The sequence below is a fragment of the Leptosomus discolor genome, chromosome 17 (genome assembly GCF_034619465.1).
Source record: "Leptosomus discolor isolate bLepDis1 chromosome 17, bLepDis1.hap2, whole genome shotgun sequence".
NCBI classification, from domain to species: domain Eukaryota; kingdom Metazoa; phylum Chordata; class Aves; order Leptosomiformes; family Leptosomidae; genus Leptosomus; species Leptosomus discolor.
In genome coordinates, this window is record NC_141407.1 from 7,713,509 (window position 1) to 7,740,542 (window position 27,034).

General features: G+C 50.7%; 1 protein-coding gene across 2 annotated transcripts; it reads right to left on the reverse strand.

Annotated features, from left to right (window-relative positions):
* Positions 1 to 9,413: 9,413 nt before the first annotated feature.
* On the reverse strand, positions 9,414 to 26,754 carry HNF4A (hepatocyte nuclear factor 4 alpha). Of its 2 annotated transcripts, none has more exons than XM_086474722.1 (10): positions 26,634 to 26,754; positions 22,730 to 22,904; positions 20,784 to 20,878; positions 18,188 to 18,294; positions 15,580 to 15,735; positions 12,214 to 12,301; positions 11,526 to 11,681; positions 11,015 to 11,251; positions 10,227 to 10,349; positions 9,414 to 9,556 (listed from the first exon to the last, which is right to left on the reverse strand). In XM_086474722.1, the coding sequence occupies exons 1-10, from the start codon at positions 26,752 to 26,754 to the stop codon at positions 9,414 to 9,416; spliced, it is 1,401 nt and encodes a 466-aa protein (XP_086330848.1). The 2 variants fall into 2 exon arrangements, with proteins under 2 accessions (XP_086330848.1, XP_086330847.1); XM_086474721.1 differs by having other exon boundaries at positions 9,414 to 9,597; positions 10,223 to 10,349; positions 26,634 to 26,748.
* Between the last annotated feature and the right edge of the window lie 280 nt (positions 26,755 to 27,034).

Genomic DNA, 27,034 nt, shown 5'->3' on the forward strand with positions numbered 1-27,034 from the left:
CTCAGCTCCAGCATCACCCCCACACCCACACCCCCCCCCCAGCCCCTCAGCTCCAGCATCACCCCCACCCCCACCCCCCCAGCCCCTCAGCTCCAGCATCACCCCCACACCCACCCCCCCCAGCCCCTCAGCTCCAGCATCACCCCCACACCCACCCCCCCCAGCCCCTCAGCTCCAGCATCACCCACACACCCACCCCCCCAGCCCCTCAGCTCCAGCATCACCCCCCCCCCCAGCCCCCCCCCCAGCCCCTCAGCTCCAGCATCACCCGCACCCACCCCCCCAGCCCCTCAGCTCCAGCATCACCCCCACACCCACCCAGCCCCCCCCCCAGCCCCTCAGCTCCAGCATCACCCCCACACCCACCCAGCCCCCCCCCCCAGCCCCTCAGCTCCAGCATCACCCCCACACCTACTCCCCCCACACAGCCTCTCAGCTCCAGCACCCTCGACCCCACGCCCCACAGCACCCCCACGCAGCCCCCCGCCAGCACCCTCGGCCCCACCACCGTACCGCAGCGCTCCCGCGCACCACCGCCGTCTCCAGGCAGCGGCGCCCCGGAACTACAGCGGCCACCCGGAAATGACGCACCCGCCGCGCATGCGGGGGGGCGGGGCGGGGCGGGCCCCGCGGCGCTGCTCCCCGGTTCTCTCCAGGCGGCAGCGGCTCCCGCCGGGTCCCCGCGCCCGTAAGTTGTCCCCGGGCCGGGCAGCGCCCCGCGGCGCGGCTGTGGTTCGGCCTGGGGCCGGCAATGCCGGTTTCCCCCCGTCTCTGGTATCTGCGCCGTACGGCGTGAGGGAGCCCCGAGACCGCTTCGTGGGGGGCGCTTCTGCCCTTTGGTTCCGCCTCATCCTCTGCCATAAGGTTACCTCACTGCCTCCGCCGGGAGCCACCAAGGCACCGTTCTCTATGTAAAGCCCCCTGGAGCTGGCCGAGAGCAGGAGCCCTCGGGTGGTGACCTGGCATGGCCTCAGGGCCTCTCCCTGCCCGAGCTGGGCCGTCCTCCCCCGTCTGTGGCCAAGCCGGTACCTCTGAGACAGGAGCGTCCTCTGAGACCGCCAACAGAGGAGAAAGGCGGCCGGGAACAGGGCCGCAGCACCATCTGCGGGCCCAGAGCCTCTCCCTGCCAGCCAGAGGTCCCCGGCGAGCCGAAAGCCAGAGCAGCTGCAGAATGACCTGGTCGGAGCTAGGGGAGCCCCCAGCAGGGTCCAGGCAAGTGCAGCCAGCTCCTGCAGTGGGACAGGAGCAGGTCCCGAGAGATGTGCTGGCTGCGGCCTGAATTTAAACGCCAACAGAGGGACTAAATGGGACATTTTGGAGGGTTTGGTTTGGGTTGGGTTTTGAGAGGACAGAAAGCCATATCCCACAGGAGTTCAGGTGGTGATGCGTGACTTCTCTGCATAGGATTTGTAATAAAAATAAAAAAGATGGTCACTCCCAGGCTTGCTGCATTAAAAAGGGTTCAACAAGGAGTGCTGGGGAGGAGGAAAAAATGATACGTTTAACCCCACTGATCAATGGACGCAGAGTTAGATTGCAAAACAGGCTCAGCATCGTGCTGGGGGCTATCCCCAGGCTGGAGGGCCCCTGTGAGCTCGGTGGGCTCTGCTCCTCTCTCTTGGCTGTAACCCGTGTTTTTAGCCAGGAGAGGGAGTCAAAGATAGTTGGACAAAGAGCAGGAATCGCAGGAGCCCGCAGTGGGAAACAAGGCCCTTCTGCAGCATCTGAGATTCAGCTCTGATTTATTTCTCTTCCAAGGTTTCATCCTTCAGAAGTGGAAAATGTTTCAGTGACATCGTGCCCGGCAGGAGATATGTCGGCATGGAGACAAATTGAGTGTGCCACAGGTGTGTACCTGCAGAGAGACGTTTCAGAGAAGGGGAGTACATTGGTTCAACCCCATGCTGACATTCCAGTCCAGCCCTGCTTTGGGCCCAGACAGCTCAGAGCTGAGTGCAAGCTGGTACCCTAAGCTGGGACCAGTTTGGATCTGTGTGAATTGGACCTGTTTGTGATGTTGCGCTTTGCCCTTTCCAGTAGATGGTGGGATAAATGAGGTTGGAAGGGACCTCAGGAGGACGAGAGCCTTAACATTGCTCCTGTTTCCATTCATACTGCTCCTGGGCACAGAGAGCTGCAACACAAGCATGAGAGAAGTAGCCAGGCAGAGTCCCAGGGCAGAGGTAAGCAGGTCTGAAGCTAGCAGCTGCAGACAGTTTGGAGGGAGGGAAAAGGTGTATGTTGGGGAGATGAGTCTGTGACCTCACAGCTGAAAGGATGAAGGAGGTTCCTGGATGCATCTAATCCAGCTAATAGCTGAAATTTGCAGGGAGGCAGGGCTGATCTGAGAAAAAGCTTCAAAACACCAAACAGCTGGGAAATACCGGAGCTGCAAAGAGGAATTTGTGCTACAGGTTGCAAAATGTGGTTGGAATTTGCACCCCTCCAACAAGGGAGGAAAATTTAGCAGGGAAGTGGCTGTTCCAGACCTGACTGGTTAATAGCTGCTGCAACAGGGTGTTAGGAGTAAGCAGGGACATTTGAAAGGAGTGACGTGTGAAGGAAGCTCTGCTTTGGGGGACAAGAAGGGCAGGAAAACAAGTGAGAATCAGTAGCAATCCCATTGAGAGAGATGTGAAAAAGCATATTAAAAGAGGAGCAAGGGCTTTAGGCAGGTAAGAGAGAATAAAGAAGGAAAGTAGAAGTGAGAATACTGCGTTGTGAAGAAGGACTGGAGGTGAAATACCATTTGGAGATGGTCCCTGAATGAAGTAACCTCAGTTTTCCTTAAGTGGGGAATGTTGAAATCAAGGAGAGCGGTGGGTGGTGAATGGAAGTGAGAGGTTCAAGGACCAAGCCAAGTTGTAGAGGGAGTTTGCTAAAGTACTGGCACATGAAATCACAGGAACGGTAGCAAGACTTTGTTTCATTTACTCTGCCTGGTGTCAGCATCCTGTGACTGGAAACCAGTAAAGGCAGAACCTGTCTATAAGGAAGTAAACGCTAAAAACTGAAAACAAACATCCAGGCACTGACAGTCCTCCACTGGCTGGAGAGTTTTGTCCTTACCCACAGCTGCAGAAGGGAGAAGGACATACTGCACCCCATGCATCCAAGAGGAGATGAGCCGTACCAACTCTGCCACTTCACCAGCTCCAAATCTACAGTATTTGCAGGAGATTCAGTCAGGAGTTGTGTTGCCTGACCTTGGGAGCCACACCTGGAGCCCCATGGGGAATCCAGCCCTTCTTGTGTTCATCTCCTAGCACATGCGATTCATACCTTTCTCAGCTCTGCTCCTGGGTGCTCCTGCACCCTGCCGTTGTGTTATAAATGAATGGCTGTTGGCGTTGGTTGATATTTAATGAAGTCCATGTAATAGTCTTCACTCATTTACTTATCTGAACAGTCTTAATACCCAGCCTGGGAAAGTTATCTTGGCTTCTTTAAGCTTTTCCACCATTAGCAATAAACATTTTACAGTCTTGGCAAGCTGAGGCTGAAAAGAGAGCATGACTTCAAACAGCACTGCTGACAGAGAAGGCTTTAAACTGATATTAAATCTCTAAACTATGCAAACATAACAGTCCTGTAATAAAGATAATCTATGTGCAGTTCAGGCCAAGAGGGGCTCTGGTCCTTGGGGTGCAGGCGGAACCTCTGGGCCCCACAAATTACACAACCGTTTTGGGCAGCTCAGCATCACAGCGGAGAGCCACTAGTCCCGTAGTGCTGGGCGAGGTCTGCCCGTGCGAGGGGAAGGGAGAGGAGAGGAGCTGCACACAGGATTTCAATGCAATTGTAGGGTTTCAATGCAAATGTAAGAGCCAATGCTGGACCTGTCTCCACTGCCTCCTCCATGGGCATGGAGGCAGCACAGCAGGTCTCCAGTGTGCTCTCCCAGCTCAGAAGATGTCACTTCAGTCCCACACTTTACAGTATTTTCAAGAGAGAGCTAAAAACCATCCAGAAGTGAGGATCCCAATGGTTGTCCTTTATCTGTGCCGTAAGTGCTGTAGTCCAGGGTCAGGGCTTCTGGGTCTGACACTAAGGTCTGACACTAAGGTTTCTCTTTGCTCCTTCTACCTCAAGCTTTTTTTCTCAGTTGCTTGAGATCTTAGCTGGTGCGTGAATTGGGGACCTCCAATCTCTTTAGGTGGACCTTTCAGTCTTTGTATCCTCTTCAAATCAGGTCTGAGTGGATCCTAGGATATGCATGGACCAGTGTGCTCCATGTCATTGGTTAATGGTAATACTAACCCCTTGTCAGGATTAATTAATGCATGTTTTTAAGGCACAGTGAGGTTTGGAGAGTCCTGGAGAGGAACAGAGAAGTGTAGTAGAGAGTTACTTTATTGTGATGATTTTCCCCATCAGTGAGGGGGAACATGTCATGTTCCAGCCAATGCTAACACCTGGGTTGGCAGCCACAGTGAGCAATTCCTGTCCAACTCACGAGGATTTCTGCTGTGGGTGTCTCTCAAGACATGTCCCTCAGGCAGCTCTTGCACTGTCTATCACACCCATAGCAGTTTCTAGGAGGAGGAGGTAGGGAATCGCAACAGCTCCCCAGACCAGAGTCATCTGGTGTTGGGTGCCCCAGGCTCAGAAAGGCTCCCTGGTCTTCATGTGTCCCTGAGGTCACAAAGGACTGCAGGTCCCAGCCAGGCAGAGCTGCCAGACGTGAGGGACTGAAATGGAGCATGGCCTGCGGAGCCCACTGTTTGTGTAACCCCTATCTTCTGCGACTCATCTCCCAAGTTAGGAGTGGCCTCGGGCCTCTGAAAGCTGATGAAGCAGCCGTGATCAGGCAAGCCTGGCATCACTCCAGGTCCAAACCCAGACTAAGCCTTGGAAATACAGTTCCCAAACCACCCTCCTTCCGAAAGACCCAGGTTAGACTCAGAGCTCTTCTCCTCCTGGGCTTGAACTGGGAGCACACTGTTGACCCCAGCAGCCTCTTCTCTCTTAGACAGGACACTGAACTGAAGGACGTGACTGCAGTCTTGTTTGTACCGAGCTCTCCTGCTCGCTCCACACCTAACGAAGCTGACAGTACATTGCCATTTTTATTGGCTTGGCTGGCAATTTTTCAGGTGCTAGGTGTGTTTATGATTATCAGGGTCACACCTCAATTAGGAATGGGGAGAGGGGTTTTAAACATACCCACACTTTATCCTTCCTCCTCCAGCCTCTATGAGTGGAAGGAGGCTGTGCGGCCTGTGGCCTGAATTCCCAAACTGGTTGGTGATACTTGCACTCGGCCTTGAGGGAACTGGCCAGCCTGGCACGCAGAATTGCCTGGCTCAGCAGTGCCACGTTGCTGAGCTGTCCCTGCTGCCTCCTGTTGTTCATGGCTATCTGTGCCTGTGTGTGCACTTGCAAGCTTAATAGCAGCAATAGTTGCTTTTGTCAGAGATGATATGCAGGCCATAAAACTTATTTGCCTTTTTTTTTTTGTACCATGGAGATATGAAAGCTGTCGAAAATACTCCAAAGCCTATTGGCTATTTCAGATGAAGGTTATATAAGGAATATAAAAAGAATGCATTTCATAGTGGCCAGAGGACCTAAAAATACCACTTCCACAGATCTTTGCTTGGACATTGTGAAAAGATTTCACAGCTGGAGATACTGCTCTCCAGGAAATCGTCCTTAGTCTAGCTTGCAAGCACAGAAGAGGACAGTTAAAAAGCTCTCATGTTCAAAAAAAATGTGAGGAAGTTGTGTCTTAAAGGCCTGTACTAGCTGTATGGCAGCCATCTCCTGTGACATGGGATATTGCCTGTGGGCTCCAGGGAGCCCAGCAGGATAAAACACCACCCACTAGTGGCAAGACCCGTGTCTCAGGGTGATTCCAGGCTGGAGCAACAGAAGAACTGAGGGTCGGGATTGAGGATGCCACTTAAGGACAGGGTTGTTTGTGGGGCAGTTTGTGGGATTTTTTTCCAACTGAGCTGAATCCAGCAATAAGAAACCTCCTGTAGGGACTGCACTGATTTAAGATTAACTAGGTAAAGGGCAACCTTGATAGAGCAGTTCACAGGAAGGAATCCAGGAGAATTTATTGCTTCAAAGATTTGATATTACATATATGGAGTTTTTAGGGCATATACCCAGGTAAAACCAACCGTAGGTCACAGGATGACAGGCAGAGGCGTCCTGGTTTTTATTCCACATAAAAGAGGAGGAACTAATTCCTTTTCCTTCTCTTGACTGCACTAACCGCTCAGTCGTTGCGCGTGTGCTGAGATAACGCATGTCCTGCGGCTGCCTTTGCTGGCCTTGTTGAGGCATTCAGCGATGGCATCGGCACTCTGCATCCTCACGGGTGCACAGGTATTGAGGGCATCTTACTCGAGCTCTGTCCTGTTCTCCTGGGTCCTTGGCCCCAGCTTGGAGGCAGGCTCTAAGTGCTGTCTTCACATGGTCCTCAAACGCAGTCTGAATCTCATCCCTGTATGTCGTACCTGCTGACAGTTTTCACCAAAATCGGGCTGCTTCTCATCCCTCGTACCTGGGATGAGGCTGCCCACCTCATTTCAGGGATGGGAGATGGGGGAACACGAGGGGCATCTCCTGCAGATCAGAGCTGAAAATGCTGGATGTTGTTCCCCCCCAGATACCAAATCTTTACAGCCATCTAGAGGTCTCTCCCCTCTTCCCGTTATCTTCTTGGGCTTGCTACAGCTGAAAGCAGGCTTCTGTGATCAGAAGAGCAGGTCATTAAGAGCCTTCTTTAATTGTCAGGGTATTTCTTCACCTTTACAACCAGTGACAAATTGACTTTCACTTTATCATCTTATTGTGCCCCACGGGCTCAGTCTGCCTTTGACTGCACCTGCTGCCAGCAGTAGGTTGGCTGTGTGTGAACCAAAGCAGAATCATCACCCTGAAGTGCTCAGAAATTACCTTTGAAATACAAGAGGGACTTAAAAATGAACATGTTCAAAATGCTAATAACATATTTTGGCTTCCTTTGCCTGGCTTTCAGAGCGTGGTTACTTCAAGTCTTCAAGCTTCCTGGAATCATGAAAGCAAATATTTTTTTCTTCATGTTTGTTTTTTTTCTTTTAATGAAAATTTGGATTGTCATTCAATCTTCTGATTCCAGCACACGCGGCTTCAGGACAGACACCAGCTAACAGTAAGCCTGCCAGGAAATAATGACAGCTGGCGGGAGCATCAAACAATTGTTTGGGCTTTTTCCTCAATACACATATGCTTTGTGCTTGGACCAACAGGGAGGTGAGCCCCTTGATTTAAAAATAAATCCTCCCAGAAGAAAGAAATCCATCTGTCTGGGAAAAGTTAGAAAATATTTTTGTATTTATTTCTTTTTTTTTTTTTATGAATACAAACTCTAGTGAAGAAATATTTCTCTGTTTCCATTGGAAGGCAGTAACCAGCAAAAATTAATGTACAATATCGAGGAATGCTTGGTGCAAACGGACCAAAAAGGATTCCCCACAGAGTAGTCTACGTATGGGAAAAAAAGTTGCTGCAGTTGGAAAAGACAGCCAGGTCATTGTGGGTTTTTTGCATTTAATCTCCCAATTATAAATAATCAATGTGATTTACAAAATAATTTACAGAAAATGATTGGATTCATCATTGCAATAAATTACTCGGTACGATGCCACCAGTGTTGAGAGACAATACAACAGTACTTCTGACACCATCAGCGCGAGGCGAGGTGTTTCATTTTTGCATGGGAAGTCAAGGGACAGACCTGCAGCTCCTCTGGCTGGGCTGGCTCAGGTTTGTCCCCACCGGGGACCTCTCAGCAGCCATGGTTCCACCCGCCTCATCTTCCCGAGAGGCCAGCACCCCACATAGTCTATGGTTAGTTAGAGCTGCTGTTGCCTTGTGCCAAAAATGACTTGGGCCTGAAGTCGTGCAGCGCTCTGTGAGCTCCAGCCCTGCTGGCACCTGGAGAGGCAAACGCTGGGTGCGGGAGGGCTCCTTTCCTGGTTTCAGCTGTAAACCAAAGGTCAGACCTCTGGGGTTTTGGCACAGGCAGGCACAGAGAAAGGGGGGGCTGTGGCAGGGAGGGAGCAGGGCAGGTGGGTACAAACCCAAGGCAGGGTCAGACCCAAGGGGCTTGGGCAACACAGGGCCTTTCCTTGACCTCTGTTGTTCTCTGCAGGACTCGAAGCACTGTGTTTTTGAGGTTGCTGCCTGAAAGAGGTCTGAAGGAGCCATAATGAATTCTTATCATGTTATGAAGACTTGTAAATCTGTTATCAGCCACTCGCTCTAAGCTGAAGGAGTGGCTGTGGACTGGACAAGTAGATTATGTGGCATATCTTAGCATTAAAGCTAGGTCTGAACTGAGATCCTGGGTCGCAATGCTCCCAGCACTTGGGCAGCCCAAGATCTTAGTCCAGTCTGTGAGGCTTGGGGTCTTCTCACCTGCACAGGTCTCTCCCCTTCATCCCCTTTCTTCCCCCCGCTTCCTTCCAAATAGTCGTCCAGTGGTCTTCTTATGACTGATGAAAAGCAGTAGTGGGGCCAGTGATACTTTGGTCAGTGCTGCCCACTACCAGCCTGTGCGGGGATGACCCCATCCCATTAGCTGAATTCTCCTGACTCTCATGGTTCCCCAGCTTCCCAATCCAGGTAGTGAGGAGGCAGTAAGTTGTTTAAGGGAGGGATTTGGCAGTGGTTGCCTCTCTGAGCCTTGTGGTGGGAGGGCGGTCATGGCACAGAAATAACAAAACTACTCAAAAGGTAGAAGGATCCAAATAGTGGTGAATCCTAGTGGGCCAGACTTTGCCCCAGTATCAGCTGAAAAGATTTGTTAGACCTGGTCTGGGGGGGGTTAGTGTGCTGGAGGGTGACACCATGCAAAGACCTGGGACTAGCCAAGGCTGAGAAGTGGTTCTGCCAGTGCTGCCTGGGCAAAACCTGTGTTCTTCACCTGCTGCAATGCTCTTGGGGGAGCTTCCATCTCCATCATGTTTAGCTGGACTGGGGACTGTCTGGGAAGCTGGCTTGGCTATGGGAGGGAAGCCCTCCATTCACACAGCACAGAAAATAGCTTGTTCACAGGGTCTGATGTATGCTGAACCAACGCTGAGTGGTGGCAATAGGGCAACAGCCAGCTGCACTGTCCCCAGCCAGCCACTGCAGCCTCCCCACAGAGGGAGGCAGAAATCTGGTCCTTCTTACAAGGATTGAGGGTTTCAGTAAGGCTTCAACCTTAGTTCTGGGACTCAGGGCTGCCCATGGCACATGCTGTCCATAGCTGCAGGAAGACAGCTTTTGGTTGTGGTGGACTAGTCCAATAAGCAAGTCCGTGTGTTTGTGCCCAAGGACCTCTGGATGGCTTCTCTTTTCACAGTGACAGAGTCAGTTTGGGCTTTTCTCCCACACGGTCTTCTAAACAAGGCCAGCTGGTCTGCAGATTGCTAGATGACCTCCTGTTTCGTGATGGCGGGTTGCGGGATGGAGGTGGGCTGTTTTGCCATGGTTGCAATGGCTCCGGGCAGCAGCTTGTATTGGTCTGGTCCTGAGCCCGCAGGCGGAGATGGCTGTGGAGTTTCTGGAGTAGCTACAGAGAGAGAAACAAAATTAGAAGTGGGTCTCATGGACCTGACAGCACTGGGATCTGTCCTGAGTCGTGTGAGGTTCAGATGTAAGCAAGGCAGAGGCTCTGTAGCAAAACCATTGCTCCTATTGGCTTGTTTGTTTGCTGCAAGGCAGCCTGGATGCACAGGCATGGTTAGATGCCCTGGAAGAACCACAATCACAAACATCGAATGAGGGAAGCTGCTGGCATTTTGACATGTACTGGCCACTTTTTTGGTCAGCTGAGGTCATCTCAGCCCAAATTCCCAAGTGTTGGCCTTGTGTGGTGGACCAGATTCTCCTGTGGTTTTGCAGAGGGCAAAATGAGGCGTGTCTGAACCATTCAGAGGAAGGGGAGCATTTCCACTGATTTTGGTAGGTGCTGGATGGATTCATTCATCCCTTAAGGGCTATGTAAAAGTTACAGTCTTCCAGGGAACATCTTGTTGTATCAGTTAGTCTAGCCTAATCTAATCTAACCCACCTCTCTGTTTGTTTTTCCCTCCTTTCTGCATAGGAATTTCTCACACACTTTTTATCAGAGACTCAGTCTTGCACGGAAATTTCCTTGCAAGGTAGAAACTACCTCCCCAGGCACACTGGAACACTCTTGGTTTCTCCTGGGAGCTCTCTGTCTCTCTGGCGATACTCACACATCTGCCCGTTGTGCATCTGAGCAGGCATCGTGTTGGCCACAATGACGTTTGTTCCCAGGTTCTCCTGGATCAGATGAGGGTGCAGGGGGTGGTGAGCATGTGGCGTTTCACTTGATGACCCTAAAAAACATGCATATGACGTTGTGGCACAATGGCAGAAGGAGACAGTTCAGATGGGCAGACCCGCTGCAACAGAGTGTCCAAGGCTTTGTGCATGATCAGCTTGTGCGTATGTGATCGGAGCACACCCTTCCCATTCTCTCCATGGATGCCTTGGGCTCACTGACCCCTGCCTGCTGCCTGCATTGCCTCTTATACAAGATTATATTCCTCTCCTTCCGAGTGACACCTCCATGTAAAGAATAGCACTTTTCATTTCGTTTTGTCCCATTGGATGATTCCACTAGAAAATCAGGAACACTATTTCAACCTGACCTTTCAGTCCCTTTTGTTTTGGTGACTCCCTTCTGACACAGAGGAGGATTAGTGAAATGGCTAGCTCGTAGGAGTTTGGGGGTTGCACCACAAAGCTTGTCTACATGCAGACGGCTGGGGGCGCCTCTCTGTAAATAGATGCACAGCTAATGCATCGCTTTTGGTGAGTAGAAATGGAGGTAATCTTTGTTACCTCTGCCAGTGATAGGGGGACATGATTTTGTGTGTGTCAAGGGCTGACGTGCATGCAGGCTGTCTCCACCTTTTTCAGATAGGAAACAATGGCTGTGGAGGTTCTCAAGGGGATGGTGATCAGGGAACCCTGAGAGGCCTCACCCTCAAGTACTCACCTCCCAGCAGCATCTCCTGCAGGAGGTTGTCAATCTTAGCCATGCCGAAGAGCTTGACAAACTGGATCTGCTCAATCATCTGCCAGGTGATGCTCTGCAGCACAGGCAGCAGCAGCAGCAGCTCCCCGAAGCGGCCCCGTGAGTCGTATTGCCGGTCATTGATGTAGTCCTCCAGGCTGACCTGCACCTGGTACCGCATCCGCTTGATCTTGGAAGGGTCGCTCAGTCCTTTGGCATCTGAAACAACCCACAGAGCAAACTATCCAGGCTGCTTCCCTAGGAGCTGCCCTTCAGTAATAGCATGAAGTCTGGGCACAGGCTGAGGTGAGCTGTCTCTGATTCTTTATCGTCTGCTGTAATGCTCTTCTTAGGCTGACTTCTCCCCTCCCTCTGAGAACAGTTTGGCCCAGAGAGGAGACCAGGCAGCATTTCCACAACTCAGGACCAGTATTAGTCAGCGTAACCCAGACTAGTCCCCTCTGATGGTAACCCTCACCAAGCTAGAGTATACCTGGGTCGAAGAAGATGATGGCTTTCAAGCAGGCGTATTCATTATCGTCTATCTGCAGCTCCTGGAAGGGGAGGACCAACTCGTCCAGGATGCGGATGGCCACGCGGTTCACCTCCACCAGTTCAGGGCAGTTCCGTGGGATGATGTGGTCATTTCCTTCGCACAAGACAAGGGGGAGCAAAGCCCTCCAGACCATCGCCTTGTCATTGCCCAAGACTTAGCAAGGGTGACAAGGATTTTAAAGCCCAGGGAACCAATGCTGAGGTAATTTTGAGGGTGGAGGACTTAAGAAGTTCCCCGTTCTGCCCTTCCCTCACTCAGCCCACCAGAAATGCTGATCTGTGTTGCCAGAGCAGCTTCTCCTTACACAGGAGTCGCTCCAGCAAGAAAAAGCTGACCAAGAAGCAGGAGTCTTTTTCTCAATCACACCACAGCCTGCTTACACAAACCTGGGGGACAATGTGAATGTTCATAGTCCTCCAACTTTGCCACATGTTATGGCCTTGATGTGAATGTCAGCCAGGCCTATCTGCACCCAAAGGTTGTACTAGGCTCACTAAAATACAGAAGAGTTCAAGCCACCACCCTGCAAAAAGGATGCCTGCAAACACTGAACCACCCTCTCCTTCACCCTGGCAGGGACGCTTTGCAGAAGCAGATGGGCCAGCAGCAGAAGCACACTCTTTACCTAGCAGCAAGACATCCTTGAACACCATAGACCTCTTGGCAGCTCCCAGTAACAGATGTTCCCCTGCATGTGCTCGCAGCAGTGCTACCTGCAAGGGCAGGGAAAAGTTATTTGGGTGATGCAGAGACACAGACAAGGCTGTGATTTCATGTAGGCAAGAGAGAAAGCCCAGCATTCCTGTACTGCGCTCAAGGGTGGGGAGTGAGAGCCCCTCTCCAGTCACAGTCAGAGGAAGAGGTCAAAAAATGGTTTACTCCTGTGCATAAACAGCTATAAATCCAGAAGAACTAGTAGATAATAGACAGCACCTGAAACATCCCATATTCATGGCACATGTCATGAGCAAGACCATGCTAGACTGTCCTGGGACCTCACGCCAGCAGTGGGACATGTTCACAGCGGGCCATTTGCAGACAAGGCCACTCCTACCGAGTGCAGGGACCGTGTTCCAGCCTGGGAAGTGGGGAGAAGTACAATCCACTGCTGTGGACAGTTGCTGCCCCTCTGGGCCGTGCTACCTCCCACTGAAATCGCACTCATGGGGACCCACGTCCGCCCGGCTGGTGGGGTCACCCTCTGGCCCTCCGTTCCCTCTGCAGCGATGGGCATTTGGGCCAGGGAAGCCAAAGGGATGTTTTTCTGCCCTGACGTTAATGATTGAAGTGTTTCATTTTACACCCTCCAGTGGCTCCTGAGAATGTTCTGAGTCTTTTGCCCTCGTTCAGTTAAAAATTTCAGAGATTTAGGCAGAAACAGAAGTTAACGATTGGACAGCCTGACACAGAGGCTTCTTAATTTCCAGCCAGGAGCCTCTGCTGGAGAAAACAGTCATTAAACATTAATGGAGAGATTCTGAAAAGTGTGTCCTGATGGGAATGGTCCCCTTTTCCAGTGGGTTATCCCTCAGCATCTGACAAAGCCAAGAGGAGTCTTACCCTACCAGAAATGCCAGCAGAATGTGTCACCCATAGACGAGGGCTCTGGTTAGAACAGCTGCTGATGTTTGAGAGAGGAATTTTTCTTGCAGAGAGTGAAAAAGAGTTATGCAAAATAAACAGAGTGGAGGCCTTGCAAAAAGGCTATGCACACATGATGCCAGGGAACCTTTATCTATATGCCAAAATCTAGCTTGTCCCTATCACTGTCCAAACATGGGTGGATGCGTTAGCTGAGCTGCTTGTAATTACCAGAGCTGCTCAAACCTGAGCTTTCCTATCTGCTGAAACTGTGAGAAGGATGGAAAAACTGCAAGTCCCAAGGGGAGCAAAGCCCTCACGTAGAAATTCCCTGCCTAATGCAAATTCAAGAAAGCTCAGTTTGGAAGTACCATTTTTGTTTCCATAAAAATTTGCTTGTTTGAGCAGGGTTAAAGTAAATTATTTCAATAAGGCAAAACCATCTCATTTGATATTTGTCCTTGCGGTGATGAACCTGAGATACATGATTCCATTGTGAACTAGGATAAATACAAAAGTTGTGACACAACAAAGTAGAACTTTTAAATTTAAAATTAATTGGCTTTGCCCCACCAAACCCAGTACTTTGACATTTTGGTGCAGAGAAAGAATGAGGGGTTGGGTATGACCTTTCCTCTAAAAATGTTGGCAAAGATGATTCATTCTCAGGCAATGTAACAGGGTTTCCCAACATTAAATGTTCCCATTGGACATGTCTTGACTGGCTCTCCTGCCCCTTGGCCAGCTGCCTTGCATGTAGTTTTGTTCATTCCTGCTCCCTGGCATTTCTCTCCTTCCTCCTGCCCTCCCCTGAGTATCTGCTGCCTCTGTTCTCATACTGTCCTTCGAAAGCAGGGATGGCATTAATTGATTAGTTTTAATGCAGCACAGTCTTTCCTCTCAAGCCCTTTGGGATGGATTTGGAACAGCTCGTGATGGGGGATGGCTGGTTGTAGCAGAAGACTTGTTTTAGTCAAGACAAGCCTGTGGAGCATGCTGAGAGCAGCCTCTCCCCTGTGGGAAGGCAGGGTTCAGACAATGTCATCTTTAGGCTTTCTTTTCTTCTTTGAGCAATTTTTCAGCCCCACAATTGTAAAATGAGCTCATGTGGAAATTGCTGTAGTTTGCAGAGTTATTAACCAGGTTTACTGCCTCTGTTCCAAATGGCACAAGGATACAATGGGTTATGCAGAGCTGCCCAAGCCTCCGCTGGCTTGCAGCCTGTTTGATGTGTAAATGTCATTTGCCACTGGCGTCCATTTTGTTTTTCATAATTTTTGAGTTGTATTTGCCTCAGGAGTTTAACAGATTTCTTACCATTTTAAACAATTTAGCACTTGCACATAATAGTAAAGAGGGAAATATGCTCTGTGTTAACAGCACTGAATTCCACAGGGCTTTGTGCTGCTGGGTTATTAACGAAGGTCTTCGTTTCAGGATATAGGGGTTTTTGATCAGTTGGATGCTCTCACTTTCTGGATATCCTTTTTCTTCATGATGTAAAAATTACCTCTAGATCAACAGCACTGGAAACTGATCCTAGCTGAAGAGGACCCATGCTGGTTTTGTGACTGAACACTGGGAAGATTGGAAATACCTTCCTACCTGTGACAGGACCTGTGCTGGCCACTGCCAGAAGTGCTATCCCTTCCCTCTGGAGCCTCCCCACCATCCAAGGCTGGGTGCACATCATGTCCTGCAACATCTGCTGCAGATTTCTGAAATTTAGACTTACACAGGAGATATCTCCTTCTATCTCTTTGAGGCTGCCAGAGATCTTGCAGTATAGTTTTGCAGAGGATTTCAAACCCACTGTGCTTATCTTAGTTATGGAATCAGCAAATGTCATTTTAGTTATTTGTGTTATATGCAAATGTATTTCTGTTTTTTAACTCTGAAGAAAGATTTTCGTATTGCCTTGGGAGCAAATGACTGTTTAGTTTCAATAATTCCACACCAGGAGAATGGATACAGACATAACCCTGGGCAAGAAGCAGAAAGACAGACAGACAGGCAGATTTGTTTTATGTCTTGAGCAGACCTTAGGCTAGAAATCTGTCCTACTAAGTCTGATTACCCTAAGTATTTGTATAGCACTTAAGGTTTTCAAAGTGCTGCACAACCTGTAAGTAATAAATAATTGACTGATAGACCCATGCAAAATGTGCACTGGATTAGGTACCTAATTTGAGCTCAGTGTTATCATGACTGTGCTCATCGACTGATTAGCTGCACATGCAAATGGCCTGTGCTGGCATTGTATGGATGCCGTTCCCAATCAGCTGCAGCAGTCAGGATAACAGAGCGAACAATGCACATTTTCTTTGAAGGTCTCAGCTGCCTGGCTCTCCTTCGGCTCCAGGCTGCACTTGACAGGGCAGAACGAGGTGGGGTGGCTGGGGGGACTTGCCTGGTCATCCAGGGGCAGCTCACAGAAGGCAGGGATGTACTTGGCCCACTCCACCAGCACCAGCAGCTGCTGCTTCATGGATTCACAAACGTCAGAGATGTTGGCAATCTTCTTCCCTCGGATGTCTCCATTGATCACAGGAACTGGGGATGATATCTGGAAGGAGAGAAGGGATCCTTCACCATTCAGTGCCACAGAGGAAATGGAGACAGGAAAATCCCTAGCCCATGGGTTGTGTGCTGATGCAGAGTCCAGCATCTACAGTTACTTTTTTCTGTTGCACATCCAGCTCCCGGAATATATGGCCCAGCACAGCTCATTGCAAATTGAGATCAGCCTGGGGATCTGTGAACATGAAATGCTTCAGAGCTGAGGGTATGGATGATGGTAAATTGTCATGCCTTGAATAGACTGTAAAGCACAGGAGAAACGTTTCTAAAGCCAAGATCCTATTTCCACTAAAGGAATGTGCTCAGTTGCGGGGCTCATGTAGCTGTCAGCCTCACCAGTAGCAAGGACACATCTGCCCAGTGCTGTTGCTGCCCACCAAAGGGCAGAGAACTGCTTCCCCTTCCCGCTGCTCCAGAGCCAGTGCTCAGCCAGATGTGCCTTGTCTGCTTTTGGCAGGAGACATGCAGGCTCTCCTTCTCTCTGAGTCAGCATGAGCACAAGTCTCTGCTGAAGATAGCTTTCCAGGTCTGAAATTGCTTTCTGTGAGCACCAGGTCATTAATATTTGACATTACTCAATTTGAAATGCTAAAGACGGACTTTAAAGACAACAACCTCCCACCTCCCCCCCAGCTTTGGGGCCCTTTTGGCAAAACTGCGCATGTGCAAACATGCCCACAGCACAGGTTGCATTTTTTGCAATGGCGAATTATTTGTGATTGCAGAGGCAAATGGGGCCATTTCATTTGCAAAGGACAACCCTGACAACTCTGCAAGTACCGCCACACGGAGTTGGCAAGAACATCTCCCCCAAACCAGGCACCCAACCTCCTGCCTGGTTCTCATGCATAGCTGCTCACCCAGCTCATCTAAAAGTTTGCCCTTAGTCACTACTTTATCCTCATGCTTCTGTAAGCAATTAACTCAACCCCATCGCTGCCCTCCGCCTGCCCTCTGTGCTCTTGTACAACATCAGCTCTTCCTGTCTTGTTCCTGCCAGTGTTTTCAGCTTGGACCCTACCAGCCTCCCGAAGGAAATGGAGTTCAAATGCCACATGCATTTTTTTTTTTCAGGTTGCGTTATCTGGAAGCTTTCCAGCTCTCGAGCTATTATTGAATAAATAAGATTGTAAAAATCTCACCATGTATTACCCTAATCAGAGAGCCCGGAAGGCTTAGCAAATAAATAAAGACCTCTGAGTGAGTGACCCAAGATCTTGGAGAAAGCAGCTCCTCAGCAGTATCTTGTTCTAATTAGGTAGGCACATAAAAGTTACCAATTACCGTGCTGGAGCCTTCCTTGTTTAATGAGTCTCTCTGCGCTCTGTGGGAGAGCAGGAGCTCCCCTGGATTTGTTGATGGTTGTAGTTTTTATCAGCAGACCCTGCTCCGGACTTACATATGATGCCACTGCAGGACTCGGAGTCCTGGAAATGTCCTTCCCTTGTAGGTCAGTTGACTTGAGACCCCATTATCTCACACCTCTGGGAGCAGCACCAGTATTATTTTTATAGGGTATATAAATATATTAGGGCCTGCATAGGAGAAGGTGAGACATGGGATGAGATTGAATATGCTGCTTGTGTACGGGATTGTGGACCTTACAGCCTGAGCCCTCGTGTGGAGCCCAGAGCATGGCACGACCTGTCCCGGAGCATCTCTCATGGGAGCCTTCAGGATAATATGATCCTTGAAGCAAGGAAAAACTTGGACTGCCAACTCGAACCCCTCTTCATTTTCACCAGGACAAGGAGTGCTGCTCTCCCCAGCTCTATGAAGGATGGCAGCTCCTGCCTCCATCACAGCCCCATTCTCATCACATGTTCTTGCAAACAAAGCCTCCCTGCAGCTCCTGTCCTGTCCTGTGTCCTCCCAGACAGTGCTGATTTGACATACAGTGTTTGCAGTATCCAGATTCTTAAATCAGAGTTGTCTTTTCAGGTGAACAGTCTAGGAAATAAGTCTTGGCAGTATGCTTGTGGAAATGGGGAATTTCAAGCATAATATCTGCATAAAACAAGCATAAAACTGATTCCTTGTGAAACTCTGTAGGAAGCCAGAATCCAGAGTTCCTAGCATCTGATGGGCAAGGGAGGCCGCTCATATGAGGCCAGCCCTTTGGCTGGCTTAGGCAGCCACAGCTCCTTGGATTTTAATGATTCTACCCTGTTTTCTTCCAAGAGGCTCTCCTTCCTTCATGTGTCCCATCAAATCAGAACATATTGTCTATTATTACAGCTGAGTTCTGGACCGAGGAGCATTAAAGGGATGGTTTCAGGTAACAAATGCCTTTTTGAAAAAACAGTATTGAGTTGGCAAATAAGTTATTTAGAAAAGAGGTGGTAATGTGAAGACTCAGCTGTTAAATACTCAACTGGCTCTACTAGCCAGGTAGTGCCTGATGCTTTTGTATTTGCCAAAGAAGAAAGAAGAGGTACCTGTTGTGCCAGGACTTCTGCCTGCAGTAAGACATTGATGGAGGGCAAGCTGCTGTCTTCATAACTCGATCTCCGGGTGCTGATTCGGTCCCGTTCATTTTGAACAGCTGTAAGAGCGTATTTTGGCTGAGCTGCAGGTCATTCATGGCAATGCACACCGAAAACTAGCACAGACCTTTGGCATTCCCCTTCTTTAGTTGCAGTTTCCCAGCTTCCCTGCCTGGCAAGGCAGAGGTGCAGCTGTGTGAGGATGGGATGCCTATGGAGCTGACTACCTCTGGTGGTTTTGTTTTCACATTCACTTTATTAGGCTTTCCTGGGACAGGGTCATTTTAGAACCCAGGCACGTGCTTCAAAGCCTGTAGAGTTCAGTGGGAAAGTTTCCTTTCAAAGGATCTGGCTCCTAAGTTTTTTGATTTCAAGATACGGGTGGTGGCCATGCTCACTCATGCAGCCCAAAGCTTATGTGTGAAATGGAGGAGTTGAGTATCTGCATGGCTTCTTTGTCTGTCCACATGACTTCTGTGAGCTCTGTTTGGGAAGCTCTTGCACCGGGTAGGTGCAGTTGGAAAAATTCCATCTAAGGTACAATCGGGAAGGAAGTGCAGAACAGCCTCTACTTATCTATCCAGAGCAACAGAGCGCTCTCATACTTTATTGTAAAGAGTCCCAGGGCAGGTTTGACCCCAACGTGCCTTTCTGCTTGGTCTAGTCTTAAGGACCTGGGCTTTGAGTCTAGAGGTGACAGCAGCCAGAGCAGAAGCAGTAGTGCTGAGTGGGGGGATTTTCCTCTCTGTCTGCCACAAGGCCATGGGCTGGCCGTACCTCACCACAGCCATGCTAGTCAGAGCCATCTGCTCAAATAAGGTATTGATGATGGCAGGGGACACAGAACAGTCCCTGCCTTAGGCTGGTGTCTCTCTGAATTGATACGTTCTCAATGTATAAATCCACCTGATAAAAAGCAATAATGAGGCTGGGCCAGAAGAAAAGCCCTGCAGTCAGCGGCTGTAAATAGGAGCTCTCAAGGTTATGCTGCTTGTTATCAGTAGCAGGCCCCCGAGTTCAGTCACGCCATGATGTTTTCCAAATGTTTGCTCAGTATTAGCTGGTCATGCACCTAATGTAACTTCTATTGAATATTAACAGACAGCAGCAAAACTCTGGGCACGGGATGAGCGGGTGCAGCAAGGAGAGGGGGATTCCTATGTTCTTCAGGAAAACTCAAGCCAAGTTCCTTGCAATACCTCATCCCCTTTAGCAGGGAAGAAATGTTCCTGCTCAGAAGTGTTCCTGCAGGCCAGTGTTCCTGGGGAAGCAGACCATGTACTGCTGGTACTTCCCTGTTGTCTTCAAGGACGCCTTTTCTCCTAAATTCCTCCTTAAGGGAGTGTGAACTGGGGGGAGCACAGAATTTAATTTCTCTACATGGAGCAACGGGGCCAAATGCCTCCTGGTTGTTCCTTTGCAGACATCAATGGGGTGAGCTCTGCAGGGTGCCAGGTAGCTCCTCTGGAAGTTTGTCCACCGACAGGGCCACCAGTGGGGCCACCAGCAGGGTCACCAGTGGGACCATCAGTGGGGCCACCAGCAGGACCACAGCAGCCCCGGGTTTCCTTGCCACTGTGAATACTCCTGAGAACCAAGTAGGGCCAAAATAGGGGTGAATCCTGTTCCAACATGTTTGAGTCATGGGGACCTGTAAGGGCTGCAGAGACAGAGGGGCAGGGAGGTTGTGAGGTGAGCCTGGGCCATCCAGGGGGGGTGGGTATCTTTACTTGTTTCATATGGAGTTAAATAACCAAAATGCTCCACCTTGCTCTGGGTTCTTTCTGCTGTGGCTGATGTATCAGATAAAACTAAGCTCTCTGCAGAGAGTCAGCAAGAACCTATATGCACATTAGGAAAAAAAGGGGCAAAATGACAGTTGGACCTTTGCTGGACTCAGCTGTCCAGCTGTGGATTTCATGGTAACTCTGGGGCAGCACTTAGAGCAGTTTTCCCAAAGTGTTTCCAAATTTCCAGGCCTTCTTTGAAGCTTCTGCTTCTCACTGATGTTGAGAAGTGTTCCCAAACAACTTGGATGCCACAGCTATGTGGGAGCACAGGTGATGTGTGTGTCAGCATGAGCAAGAGTGAGCTGAAGAGGCCTGGGTGTGATTTGTGCGTACAAGCACAGGCAGTTCTGAGACACAAGCATGGCCCTGCGGCACTCCTGTGGGCTTGTCTCTGCTGGCATTTTGAGAGGTGCCCTGAGAAGGGTGCTGAAATTGAATTTGAGACCATGCAGGGCCCCCATGCCTTGCCCTCAACTGTTGGGACAATGGCTGCTTGCAAGGACTTGGCAGGGATGGGAGTGGGCAGGTTGGGCACATGCAGGGCTCATGACTGGAGGCCAAAACTCTCCATAAACCCCCCATGATAGGGGTCTGGATCTACACACAGGAGAGCACTGTGCAGGGAAGACGTGGCTAAGATGGCTGGGTGAGCATGTACGTGGCAGGAACTGGCCTTGGGCTGTGAGGGCTTCCTCAAACACATGCAGCCAGTGTGACTGCTGCTGTGGGGAGCACAGGGAAACTACGCTGTCACCCACCTTCCTTCTTCATTCCTGCTCGGAAGCACTTCTTAAGCCTGCAGTATCGGCACTGGTTTCTTTTGTCTTTGTCTACCACGCACTGCCTGTTAAACCTGGGAAGAGAGAGATGTGTGAGGAGCAGCAAGACTGGGCCTGAAGGCAGGACAAGACAGAGCCCCAAGCTCCAAGACATGCTGAGGGCAGGTTCCCAGAGGCTTACCCTGCGAAAGGAGCCCCGGTCTGTGCCATTTCCCTGCTTGCTTTAACCTGGGGTTCCTTCTTTGCACTGAACATCTCAGCCCTCTGCTCCAGATCTGGTTGTTCAGTAGGACAGGCTAGAGTTGACAGTCGCATGCAGGAGCTCGGGCTGCTGGTCTTACTCACTAACCACTAGGCACAGGACGTCATGATGGACTAACCAGCCCCAGTGAACTTAAAAGTGTGAGCCAGGAGGGTCAGAGCCATCTTAGTAGCCCCTGTTGTAAGTTAGATCCCAGTTAGAAGGGAGGAAGAATGTATTTATTCTGGATAAAAAAGGGTAGGAGGTTGTTCTTGAGCTAGTAAGGTTAGAAGTGGGTTTGAGTCCCTGCGTCTCTCCAGGGCTGTTCTAGGATCCACGCAGGCTGGTTCTGACCTCTGGACAGCATCGCTGGTGTGCAAACAGCTCTGTGGCCACCTGCGCTTCAGAGAGGATTTAGGAAGCAACCAGCTCCTTCCCTCCACACTTGGATCACCAGATCCATCGCACATGGCGGGGCAAACACTGATCTCCCATGTGTGTGGCTCCTGCATGCAGCATAAGCCTGGGGGCCAGTTGCAGCATGAATTTCACTTGCAAATTTGCTCTAATTTGCTGCGGATTGATCAAGCTTGCAAAGTAAAGACAAAGGTGTACAGAGATGGGAAAGGGCTCCCAGCCACGCCAAGTTCTGTAGCTTTTGAAAAGGCTAGTTTCTACCACGCTTTTTAAAGCCCCAAGCTAAGATTTGCCCAAATGGATGCCTGAAAGAAGCTTTTTAAGCATTTCTGTAGCACTTACATAAAAACTCCGGTATCCAAAGAACTGGACACCTCGGGTTTCCCACTGGAGCTGTGGGGAGGGGGTTCCCTGGGCAGGCAGCTTAAATAACCCTGGAGTGCAAGTGATAATGTGCTTCACATGCACTTATAAACCTGAGGCTTCTTTCTGTCACTCAGATTTTAGAGTCATGTTGCTCTTTGTGCTCTCCAAGTGGCTGTCAGACCATCAGGAGTAACTCGCTCAAAAAGCCTGAGTGATTTAGACGCTCTGAGCTGAGGATTACTCAGTTTCCTCTGCCACTCTCTATGTCTGTGTTGCTCAGAGCAGGGACCAAGCAGGTCACAGCCACTGATGGCACGGGAGAGCCATGGGCTACCACCAATGACACAAGGTTCAGTTGCAGAAGCCTCATCCTCAGACATGCACACTACACTGCCCAGCTTGTGGCTCCTTATATGTTCTTTTATCATGTAACAGGTAGTGAGAGCTTTTTAGGTAGATGGCAGACACACTTCCATCTTGTGATGAAGAAGGGATGGGGGGCCATTGAATTACCCCCAGGGAGTGAGTGAGGTTTGTGCCACACTCAGAGCACTGAGTGAGAAGGTGCTCAGCTCCTGTAATAGGGCTTTCCCCCAGGCATCACCCTCCTTGCTGGCTGCCTCCACCGTTGGCCATACCCATTCACAAGAACACGTGCTTGGCCCCTAAAGAATGGGGCAAGACCTGCCAGGGTCTTTCCCCGGTGATCACTGGAGTGATCCCAGAGTGAGAGTGGTCTCTGACCCTTCCCAGCTGGGTGGTGAGGTCAGGGAAGGCAGTGGTGCATGCAGGGAGGATGAAGAAGATGAAGGACCATGCTGCTGTGCTCTGAGGGCTTTGCCGTTCAGCTCCTAGGGACAGTTTTGCTTCAGCCACATGACTCTGTGCCCTCTGTCCTTACCTGCAGGAGTACATGTGGTTCTTCCGGACGCTCCTCCTGAAGAAGCCTTTGCAGCCATCGCAGCTGGAAGCCCCGTAATGCTTCCCGGTGGCGCGGTCCCCGCAGATGGCACACAGCGCACTCACCCCGATGCTGTTGGAAGTGTTGAGGTTGGCTGCTTCTGATGGAGACGTGTCTGCTTGGGGGAGGACACAGAAAAGAAAGAAGATGACAGTGAGAGAGACAACCGACATTTCCTAGCTTGATTTCCAGTGAGAGACTTGATTTTTGGAGGAACCAGGTGGCTGCAGCCACACTGCAGCGGGGGCCGGTCAGAGAGGTGTGTAAGGGGTGGTGGGTGCTCCAACTGTCTTAAGTCATTGCATTTTGAGTGTGCAAAAGCTCACTGTGTGCCAGGGTGAGACAGCTCTTCCCAAAGGCCTGACTCTAACAATGCCTTCAGACAAAGTGGAAACCCGTTTGCAGGAGTCACAGAGCAGAGCAAAAATTCCTTGGGGATTTGCAGATACTTTGGGCTGTAGTAGAGTGGACAGAGTTAAAGCTGAGGTATTACAGCTCAGGGCGAGCAGGTGATTTATTAGAGAGGTGTTTGTGTTATAATACCAAAAGGGCCCAAGACAGCCCTGAGCAGACACTGTTAGAGAAATGAGGTGACCAGCTCCCTTTTGCTGGAGAACCTCTCTGCCAGCCATCGATCTCCAGCCCACACGAGAGTCCTTCAGGAGAACAAGACTTTAAGTGCATAACAAACTCAAATGACTTCAGCTGGAAAACTCATGTGGGCAAACACTGCCCATGCAAGAAAGGACTGATCAAGCTAACCCAGAAAGAAAGAGTGACACTATAGCATGGAGGAGGCTGTACGCTGGGTATTTTCCAGAGTCTGTTAGCACCGCGGCTGAGATTGATGTGTCTTACAGTCCTTACAGACCGAGGGGGGCTGGCACTTGCAGGGCTCTTTTAGGAGGATGGGGACTTGCAGCAGCCTCTGTCAGAAAGGACATCTGAAAGGCTCGAAACTGTATAAGCCCCACACAAAAACCCCTCCAGCAAACCAAACAAACCTCAAGGCTGAAGGGATCAGCCCTTAATTCAGTTGATCTAATTGTCCCCTCCCATGTACATTTTCCTGTATCAGCACAGGCACATTCCCCTGCCTCAGTGGAAATCCTGGTTGCAAATAATACTCAGGATCTACAAAGCCGTAGAAACCAGCTGGGATTTTAATATTTGAGTCTATTATTGGTCCCTGGTCTCTGGGTTTGGCAGGGACACAGTTAACTCTCACCCCAGGCAGGCCACAGCTGCTCCCACTTGGCACCCAGCAGAAAGGGGGCTGGGTGCTATAAAAAGGCTGGGCCCAGGAGGGCTGCCTTCGGTAGCTGGAGTATGGGTGCTGGGGGAGGCTGAGGTAACGCTGCCTGGGGCAGGACTACAATTGTAGCTTTTATTTTGCAGGGAAAGGGGCATTGCAGCAGGCGTTGCACAGCCTGTTTGTGCTGTCCCTCAGCAGGAGGAACTGGTGTGGATCCAGCAATCCAGCAGCGAGCTAGCATGGGATGCCCCTTCCCTGGCTCTGGCAGCACCTTTCATTTTCCTGCCTGCTTTCTGTCTTAGTAATTCCTTGTGTCTGTCCTATGTTCCTTCCTGAGTCAGTTTGGTGCCTCTCTGTGTCCCTGCCTGGCACACCCCATCACACAGCTGCATTTTGGTGTGTGCAGCACTGCCCATGCAAAGCTCCTCTCTCCACTCCCAAAGCCCTGAGCTCTTCCCAAGCCCATTCTGGCTGTCTCTTGTCTCTGAGTAGCTTGCCTCTAAAAACATCCTTTCTCCCAACGCATCCTGAGGGCTCAGCTGGATGAAGGCCTTTCCAGAAGGAAAGTTAGATTTCCAGTTTCAGCTAAACATAGGACTTAAATGAGAGAGGAAGAGCTGATCTGTGTATAATCACATTACTTGTGTATCTGTGACAGCCCTGATAAATCCCTTTTTAGCAGTATATCATGCTGTAATCAGATGAGCATAGAACAGGAAAAACTGGCACCATTATCAAAGAAATCACAGCATCTTAGTCTAATAGATAACTGACAATGAAATTATTGCCTAATGGATAATTTTCCAATTGAGTTTATTTCTTACATAAGCCAGAAATGTGTGCTTCTGGCTGCTACAGTGAAGTGGATTTACTGGGATTGATTTGGAGTTAAGGTAAATGGAGGAAAGAAAAAATCTGACTTTAAGACCTCGCAAATGATACTTGTGTCAGGACAGGAGCTCCTTGAGAGTTCCCCAAGCTTGTCTGAACACATTTGGTTGTGATGGTGGCAAACTTGGTCATTGCTGAGCAGCCACCTCTGAGCTGGAGCTGCAGAGCTGTGCAGGACAGGGGCTGAGATGTCCTGCAGTCCTTGGCCAGAAAAGGAGGCAGATGTGTTGCAGGCAGTTGCTGGAGTGCCAAAACAGCCCTGAAGAGGGAACTTGCCCCTGGTCTGGAGCTGGGCAGAGGAGGAGGAGAGTTGGTGCCGCCTGACCCAGCTGACTCATCTACCCCAGGGCAATATCGCACCTGATCTCATCACGTAAGATTATCCTGTCCCTCTGCCCCGCAGAGCCCTCGGCCCAGGGGGGCTGAGTCACAGCCCCCCATGCAGGAGCTTCTGTGTGCTGGGTGAGAGAGGGGCGTGAAGAGGGAGCAAGACCTGCGCTTGTCCCGGAGGGTCCAGATGGGCATCAGCAGAGCTAAAGGGGGCTGCTGTTGGCCTGGAGACCCCTGGGTGGGTAGGACCAGCCCCTGGGAGCAGAGAAGGGGCTGAGACCCAGGGCAGTGGGGGGTTATTGCACAGCAGAGCCTCTCTGGCACCGCGGTGTCATGTCTGTGATGGAGCAGAGCCGTAACCTGGGGAAGAACCGCACAGGCTGTGAGGGGAGAGCCCTTGCCACCGGCACAGCCCTGCTGGGACAGGGGTGCCCGGGCAGCCTCGGTGACACAGCAGGCAGGAGGAAAGGGCTTGGGGGTCGCTTTCTGCGGTGTGCTCCGTTTAGTCATTAACCTTGTATTTAAAGAGACTTCAGGGGGGACTTGGAGAGGAATCTCCTGTTATCTCTGAGCATTTAATCACCAGCACTCCTTGGTCCCCAAATGGGTGGGCCAGCGTTGTGAATCCTGGTGGGTTAAGTGTGATCCTACCCTCCTGAGGGGATGGGAACGCTCCTCTATCTTCACCAGGTCCCCTCACCCCACTTCCCAGGGGCTGAGCCTCCTGGCCCCGCAGTGCTCCCAGGGAAGGGGATGCCACCCTGCACCCCAGCACTGCACAGGGAAGGGCTGTGGATTCGGGGCAGCTGTGGGGGCAGGGCCTGGATGGCTTTTCATAGTGATTTCCACCCTTGCCAGGTGCCAAATGGCTTTCTGCTCCGGGAAAACCTATCTCCATCTGCGCTGGCGTGGGACTGGCTCTCTGCTGTGGAGTGACAGGCTGTTGTCTTCCCGGTGAGCCATCAGCAGCGTTTCACTCGGAAACTTTTGGCTAATCTTTTCGCTTGGTTGGGGTCTGGGGGAGGTGAGACACACCCTGTGCTCAGCCCCAGTCCCAGTCCCTGGGCTGAATGTCTGATGGGGACCTCTCATTGCGCCTAGACCCTGGTGTGTGCCCGTCCTCAAGGTGTCTGGGCTTCAGGGTACTGTCCTGCCTGCACCCAGCACAGCACTGCACCGCCACCACCTCTATTTCTTCCCAGGGGAAGCAGAAACCCCCAAATGAGCTCCTGAGAGCCCCACAGCTGACACCCCCGCCATGCCCCAGCCCTCCCCAGGAGCATTTTGGCGGCTGCCCCAGGGACTGCTCCTCCTGCAGCCCCCAGCTCATCCCACCACAATGGAGGGGAGAAGACAGAGGGGACTTACCGTTGCCCATAGCCAGCACCTGCATGTTCTCAAACTCCAGGGTGGTATACGCCGGGTCTAGCGCTGCGCTATAATCTGCCATCTCCATGTCTATTAGGGCTTTGGAAAGGCGCATTATCATCAGCAAACACGGGCCAGATTGTAACGATTCCCTTGTCCGAGGCTATTGGCCCTTCTGCCTCCCTCTGCCTTCGCTGCGTCCCCTATCTGTTGTCTTTTATTTCAAATATTTCTCTGAAAGGATTTGCTGAGCCTCAAGGCCTATAGTCCCCAGAGGGGTGGAGGCAGGAGGCAGGGGGTTAATCTTTAATCATCTCACCCACTGCCAAACGCTGCTAAGCTGTTGTTTTTTGGTGGAGCAGCAGTGATTCTTGTTGACTGTTTATTATTGAATCTCGAGG

Coding starts and splice junctions, on each gene's coding strand:
- HNF4A (XM_086474721.1), bottom strand. CDS start 26,748: ATGCGCCTTTCCAAAGCCCTAATAGACATGGAGATGGCAGATTATAGC. Junction 11,682..12,213: donor CAAGGATGTCTTGCTGCTAG/GTAAAGAGTGTG, acceptor TCTTGTGCGAAG/GAAATGACCACATCATCCCA. Junction 9,598..10,222: donor CACAACGGGCAGATGTGTGA/GTATCGCCAGAG, acceptor CAGTGCTGTCAG/GTCCATGAGACCCACTTCTA.